Source organism: Anneissia japonica, unplaced genomic scaffold, assembly GCF_011630105.1.
Source record: "Anneissia japonica isolate Jap-2015-1 unplaced genomic scaffold, ASM1163010v1 scaffold287990_len610157_cov183, whole genome shotgun sequence".
Taxonomy (NCBI): Eukaryota; Metazoa; Echinodermata; class Crinoidea; order Comatulida; family Comatulidae; genus Anneissia; species Anneissia japonica.
This window is the reverse complement of record NW_022743371.1, coordinates 268,046-276,045: the sequence shown is the minus strand read 5'-3', so window position 1 is coordinate 276,045 and position 8,000 is coordinate 268,046. Positions and strand designations below refer to the sequence as shown.

The following is an 8,000-nucleotide window of genomic DNA, read 5'->3' as shown; positions in this document are numbered from 1 at the left end:
GCACACCCCCCCCCCAAAAAAAAACCCCAAAAAAACAGCCTACACCCATGGCTTGTATTTGAAGCAGTGAACAAATTGCTGTAGTTTACTAATTTAATGATTGATTGACAGTGGAAATTAGTTTTAGGCTCTTAGATAGCCTTGTGTTTTAGTTTCTTTAGAGTACCTTACATTAGTGTACATTATACCACAAGCTGGAAACATAATAGAGGTATTGACGGTCTCAAACTATTAATCGCGACACAAAATTCTGTTTACCAGTTAATAACATCTTGAGTACAGTACAGGTAAATGTTTTTTAATGTCTTGGGAACTAGGTCACGACATTGCCTGGACGTTTAGGTCGTTGGTCAAAATGTTCGAGAACCACTGATATGTACCACCTATGGTTAACAACCAAAGGTTTCTTATTTATATTATTTATTTAGGCATATTGAGCAATGAATAAGATAGAGGATGTATCATTAATGTCCTGTTGTAGTGGCAATATACATCAACTTAAGCTGCTGCCCACACTGCCAAAAACTGTTGTATGCCCATATATAGTCATGATGTGCCTGTATATGGTCATGATGTGATGTCATCATGACCATATATAGGCATGTCACATGTTTATGTATAACTTGACTTACTGTAAGCTTTGTCCAGACTTTCAAATTATATTTGACATAAATAAATATGGTCATGATGACATCACATCATCACCATATATAGGCACATCATGCCTAAATATGGTCATGATGACATCACATCATGAGAATATATGAGGCTTGCCATCCCAAAACCAGCATAATGTTGCTAATTGTTTATACTGTACTGAATAATTAACAGATGGATGTGGCCTAGTACAGAGAAGACATAATCCTTTTATTTATAACTTTGGCAAGTCAATTGCAGTAAATGTCCTATCATTTTAAATTCATTCTGTTTTTTATTATCATAACTCATAGCAGTAAAATATAACTGAATTTCAAGTAGATTTACAAAATGTACAAAATACAAGATTATTAAAAGATAAAATGTGAGGTCTCACCACGAAATGAGACGCATCGTTGGTGAAATCATTTTGAGATAATCACCAAAAAAGTCAAAAATTTACACAATTTTGATTTTAATGTTTTTTGATAACTTGACATTTATATTTAATGATTATATACTTTTTAGGTGAATTTTCCTACTAAAACAGTGTTCTCTGCATATTCTGTAATTCTAGTCCTATTATTTGTACAGGAGAGTTTATCTTGGAGGCCAATTCTTTCAAAATGTGGTTTTTTTACACATAATATTTAAATGCTCACATCTCTGGATCTACATATCCTAGTGAAGCCATTCAAAGACCAAATTAAAGATTATAATGCGATCTACCCAAATATAATATAAACTCAATTTTTGTTCATATTCCAACCATGAGACTCATTTTGTGGTGAGGCCTCACAAATATCATTAAAATGCAACAAGCGAGAAAATCAGAACACAGAGAAAAAGGACTGACACAGGAGGAAAAAAAAAAAAAAAAATCAGCAACAATTAGAATCACGACAAAGCTTATAATGTGGAGAATATAATATTAAAAAGTTTTCTTGTTCTGATCGCTGATGCTGGTTTTGGCATGGCAGGCCCAATATACACATCATGACTACGTATGGATATATTGTAAAAGAAAATTTGATGTCTAGACAGAGATTTTGTATCACGTGTGTATTTGTCACATAATGCTTCATAGTGGGACAGAGCAGTCCTGTCAAGTCTCGCGCATTTCACAAGTCTCACGCGTTTACCTTCGACCTCTCAAGCGAGGCCTATATATATTCTCACGCATTCCAGAATTTCTTCAAATTATTTTTTTAATGTGCTATTTTGTCAAAACATGCATACAACATGTACAAATACGACTATCGGTGATAGTGATCCCATAGTGTTTGTCACACGCCCCCTCAGCTGAAAGTGAAGAAAACTGGTATATCAAAGTGACACTTTGTAACAATGTATTCATTGTAAAGGTGTATGTTATATCGACTGTAAGCATAATTTTCAAAAAATGCCCAATCTCAAGAGGAAGCCAGTGTGAGAGTACAGTCTCCTTGTGTATCTTTTCCTGCTGGTTGATCCAGGATTTTGAAGATGCTACTTCAAATAGGTCATGTAAAGAAATAATATAATAGTTTCTTTATTGCCACTGCCTACAATATAGGTTTAGACTAGCAACTAATTTTTTTACATGGCCTAATTGCAACTGATAATTTTCTTTAGAATTAAAAATAGTAGACAATTAAAGATTTGACAAATAACAATAAGTAAATGATAAAATCAATAAAACCACAACTTTTGACAAAAACAAAACAAAATGAAGTTTGTGGGTTCTTATGTGCAATTTATTGTTACATCAAATGCATTTAAATCTCTTTTTTGCAAGCAGATATTTACACATTGTATTGTCTTCATGAAAAAACAAATTACTGTATATAGGTATATGAATAACATTTGCAATAAATAATGCAGCCTAATGATTGTACCAGTTGTAAATTCTTAAATTTCTTAAGGTAGAAATGAATTCATCCTTCAAATGAGTATAGATCAAATATAACCCAAACTACAGCACTTAGCAGTTAGCTTTCCATTAAAAGTGCCAATGTGGGAAAAATATATATATTTTACTAAATATAACCTGGGAACAAGGTATAAATTTGCCAGATTTTATTAAAGATGACACAATATAAATATGTACCGGACGTACGACAAATACTGTATACAAACATGAAGTGAAGCAAGGTATAGGGACAATGGAACAATAGCCTGTATGTCAAGATAATATACAAGCAATCAATAAACAAAGTGATAAAAAACATCTAGATCCCACATTTTTTTTTTTTTTTTAATGAAATGGCAGTTTTTTAAATGTAAAACCAACCCGCTAACTGAAGACAACCCCACATTTCAGGTCTCAATAAGGTCTGAAATAGTCTGAACTGTGTTTTCAAACTATTTTCTGTTTACAATATCTATGCTTTTATATTTTAACGTTTGCGGATGCTGTACAGTATTAAACGTGATAGCTCGCAATTCATCGTTTAATCCAATTACACGTTGAGGTTAGTCAATGTTCAATGCGTTTATACTCAATATACTACTGAGTAATGATAATATACTTGAAATTGAAAATATTTGGTGCAGCTACGTTCATATTTCTAAAGAAACCATCTAAAATATTGTAATTTGGCCTATAGCTATAAACAAAGATGATAATCATTTTGTTTATTAAATGTCATAATGTTTAACTACATTAAATACCACGATCCCTTGCTTAACAGAGGCTACAAGTACATGTGGCGAATCGGGGGTGGGGGTTGGCGAATAGGGTGATTAGCGACCGCCCTTTGGTGACCTCGAAATTTAAAAAAATATGGTCACTCGTCTTGTGTGTGCTTCTCATGTATACATGTTACATGTAGTAGGCTAATCTCGTAAAACATACACTTTATATTTTAAGCTTAACTTCTTTTCAGATGACATTCAAAAGCATCTAGCCATCTACTAATTCAAAAAAAAATTAAATACATCAAAGACAATGTTTTTAATATTTATTTTCTATAGTACAATATTAAATCTATGGTTGCCGAAAATCGCTGGTAAACATCATGAGAAATTTGTTGGCGCTTCATTTTGACTAATGTATTATAATGGTGATGTGATGATGAATTTTTCTATATAAAAGTGTCATTTCCGGTCATCTAGAGCTACTATTTCCTAAAATTTTCGGTGGGTGTGGGCTCACGAAATGTCCCCCATACTTTGTAATTATTCAATGCCCAATGCGTTAAATGCTCAATATACTTTAATAACACTAGGCAGCAATAGTATAATATCTGAAATTGAAGATTATGCTAAGCATTCATATTTCTCTCTACAACTAAAACCAATAAAGAAATGTAATACTATTACAAATACCTGTTAATATAGACTATAAGCCAAAACGACAATCAAAAAGATATCGTCCTATACCCTACCATTGTTTAAATGCCATAGTATTTAACTATATAAAATAACAAAATCTCTACATAAAATATCAGAATTTCGTTTTTCATTTGTAATAGGCTACAAAGCAAAACTTTCCCCTCTTGTCTGAATAATTATAATTACATAACTTGCAATTCGTTGTTAAATTCGATTACACTTTGAGATTAGTCAATGTCCAATGTGTTTGGCACATCGAGATCAAGGGAACTCGAAAGCACAGCCGTCCAAGTGGAGGTGGACAGACAGAAATATATCTTTGGTTTGGCTGTATCAATTGGCTGCAGATCGACAGATGGCGTGCCATCATTGAAGTTACGAGCCCTCAGACATGATGGAACCGTACCAACCATCCGACCAATGCGATTATTTCTATCCGTAGATTGCTCAGAACCTACCTCCTACCTTACCTTTACCCTTTTTCAACAGATCGTCAAGCCTGCAGTTTTGAAAAAAAAAAGGAACAAGATCTTTTTTCTTTAATTTTGTTTTTCTCAAATAATTGCACTTTTAGTATAGTTAGTAGCAGCAGCAACAGGCGAAGTAGTAGGAAAGACAATCAGAACTAATGACATTAGTGAATGCAGTCAATGTGCACACAATGTCAATTTGAAAGAATGTTTTTAGGGATTCAGAAACAGAAAATGGATGGTTATTCAATGTGGTCTGCAAAATATATGAAATATGGATAAAACATAAATCACAAACTTAAAAACAACTCACAAAAGACAAAGCTAAAAAGACATTTCAATAAAATATACATTGATTTTAAAAATCAATTACAGTAGTCTTAACTTGAGCATTTAAAACCATTCAAAATTATTAAAAATACCAATAAAATAGGAACGGGTAAAAATTGCAGAGGGTTAAAATATGGAGTAAAAGTCCTATTAAAATTTACAAGAAACTGTATAATAAAACTGGTAAATGGTTTGAAAATGCTTAAAATAAGATTAAAATCATGCAATGCAGTGTATTAAGACTCAGATTATACTTAAAATAAGGTTACGTACACTACACATACTTTTTTTCAATTCTGTCAACCTTGACACTAACATCTAAATTGCCTTCTTCTGATTTGTTTGACTTTGTTTTTAACAAATCGTCAAGCCTGGAGTTTCGAAAAGAAAAAGGAACCATATCTTTTTTCTTTAATTTTGTTTTTCTCAAATAATTGCTTTTTAGTATAGCATGGGCGGCAGCAGCTGCAGCAGCAACCAACAGCCACCGCAGTAGTACAAAAGACATAATCAGAACTAGTGACATTAGTGAAGGCAGTAAAGGTGCACACAGTCTAAATTTGAAAGAATGTTTTGCAGATTCAGGAACAGATAATGGATTGTTATTCAATTGACCTGCAAACTATATTAAAGATGGAGTGTGGAAGGTTGGTGTGTCTTGTGTAAATAATACTGTGAGTGTGTGTATGTGACAGGTTAAGCGGCAAGTTTGAATTTTAATGAAAATAATTATGTTTTTCATTTAAAGTATTTACATAATAACACAGATCCTAGTATATTGGATCTGTGATAATAATAACAACTTTTTGAGAACTACACTTCTGAATCAGTGGCACACGTCATACAGTGCATTCATTCACAGTAAAACATAAACCACAGATTTAAAAACGACACACAAAAGACAAAGCTAAAAAAACATTTCAATAAAATATGCAGTGATGTTTAAAATCAATTAGTCTTAACTTGAGCATTTAAAACCATTCAAAATTATTTAAAATACCAGTAAAACAGGAACGGGTAAAAATTGCAGAGGGTTAAAATTTGGATTAAAAGTCGAATTTAAAATTTACAAGAGAAACAGAAACTGTATAATAAAATTGGTAAGATGGTTAAAATGGTTTGAAAATGCTTAGAGTAAGATTAAAATCATGCAATGCTGTGTATTAAAACTCAGCTTGTACTTAAAATAAGGTTACATATGGTCTACACTACACCTACTTTTTTTCAATTCTGTCAACCTTCTCACTAACTTCTGAATATTGTAGTTCTGCCTTCTTCCAAAGATATCTTGCAGCACATTCCTTCTCGAATGTTTTCAACTCATCATCTGTCTCGTACAAACCTGCAAAACATATTAACAAAGATTTTAACATACTGAACTTTATATTTAAAAAAAAAGAAAGTTCTATCATTTCAATTAATGTGGTAGGCCTCATAAAGGTATTGATGGCAGTCGCTGGCTGATTTTTCATGCTTATAAACATGAACATTTGAATGAAATGCGATTTTAATTAAGGAGGTTAGACGTAACATAAAATGTCAGTTATAACTTACAATTAAAATAGTAAATGTAAAAATTATTTGTACATAACTCCATCCAACTAAACAACTCAAAATTTAAAAGATTATCTGTAATGATGTTATTTACTTAAACAACCAGTATAATGTATGGTGAAAATTAACTTATTTTTTATAACGTCCAATTTATTTTGATTATTTCTGTAGGGGTCAACAACAAATATTTCATGTATACTGCATTTTAAACTTGACAACACATCTAATGAACCGAAAATAAAATGAAAAACTTCTACCATTTGTGGAATGCTGTTTGCAACATGAGTTGATGTGCTTTCTGTACAACCATTTGATAATTATTTCAAAGACATGAAATGGTGGTACGAGAGTAGGTTTATCAACATATTCCATCACTAGTGCATATCTTTCATACTTCCAAATCATCTCGGATTTGCTTTGAATCTCATCAAAAACAAAACTGTAAGAAATATAAATAATGAGATTGTTGTATAGCAAATAAATATTAAAAGAAATGTCCAAAGTTTTTGAAAAATACAGGATAGGACACGTTTCAGTGGCGGATCCAGGAGACCACCTCACAACCCTAACATAGTTTTGGCTGACGGTACAAAATGTTATACCTACGGCACTCTCAGAATTAAATTTTAATATAATTTTCTTTTTATCTCAATTTTTTTCAAATTAAATAAATAAGAGGGGGCCCGCGGAGGGACTTATCCGGATAGAGCACCCTCAAATTATGACTATGAGACCTCATACAGTATGTCCGGAAATGGCACTCTCAGAAGACATAAATTTTAATATAATTTTCTTTTTTCTCTATTTTTCACATAATTTTAAAAAACTAAATGGGGAGGCGTCCGACTTCGCCACAAATTGGGGTGTTCATTCCCACCCGCTCATGGGACACATAGTTAATGCCCTCGATGAACAAACGTCACCCACAAATAAACACCCCTTCCAGAACCTCATTTATAAACGACTAACTGCTTGCCTGATTGATTGATTGACTAACCAACTGGTTGATTAATTATATGATTGATTGACTCATTAAATAAGCCTAATTGATTGACTGACTGATTGATTGTTTGAACTCAAATTTTCTACCTGAATATTGCAATGAGGAGGTTCAATAACAGGACGTTTCCTACCAACAGGTAGATGACAAACAGTATCGAAACCACGGGACCCGTCTTGGGACAAAGATGCAGGTTATCGTCTGTGTTGTTACTACTGCAGTCTTCAAGATTACCTATAGGAAAAGTGAAAAAAAAAACATGAATATTATTATTAAACAATTCAAGTAGTACAAAAAAGGTAGGAAGCAAGGATAGGGAGTTCAATAATGTCCCCTGAACCCAGTTGGTTCACATTACCGTAGGCCTACTCCGCAATCCCAAATGATAATCCTGGATATGGCCGTGAACACAAAAAACAAACAAAAAGGTACAAATGAGCATGAAAAAAACGAAGAGTACATCCCTCATATGACGACATTATACCACCCCGAGACGACCTGTCGTCAAGAACACTAAGATGACTGAAGGCACAGACTATCCCCAAGAACACTGAGGTGAAGTCGGCAATAATTATCTTTAGAATGCTGATAAATCACCAGCGAACGGCATGTATTTAGACGTTTCAGTATCATTTTTGGATAATCAAAAAAGAAAATACATTGAATATAATAATAATATATATATATATATATAT

General features: G+C 32.7%; 1 protein-coding gene across 1 annotated transcript in view; it reads right to left on the bottom strand.

Annotated features, from left to right (window-relative positions):
* Positions 1-927: 927 nt before the first annotated feature.
* The window catches only part of LOC117119452 (transient receptor potential cation channel subfamily M member-like 2), a 22,001-nt gene continuing 14,928 nt past the window's right edge, over positions 928-8,000 (bottom strand). Inside the window, exons 16-20 of the mRNA XM_033264285.1 lie at positions 7,395-7,539; positions 6,563-6,744; positions 5,970-6,093; positions 5,036-5,122; positions 928-4,450 (exon numbers count right to left, since the gene is read on the bottom strand). Coding sequence (XP_033120176.1) covers positions 4,399-4,450; positions 5,036-5,122; positions 5,970-6,093; positions 6,563-6,744; positions 7,395-7,539 — 590 coding nt within the window. The 3' untranslated portion in view covers positions 928-4,398. The remainder of the gene's footprint in view (positions 4,451-5,035; positions 5,123-5,969; positions 6,094-6,562; positions 6,745-7,394; positions 7,540-8,000) is intronic.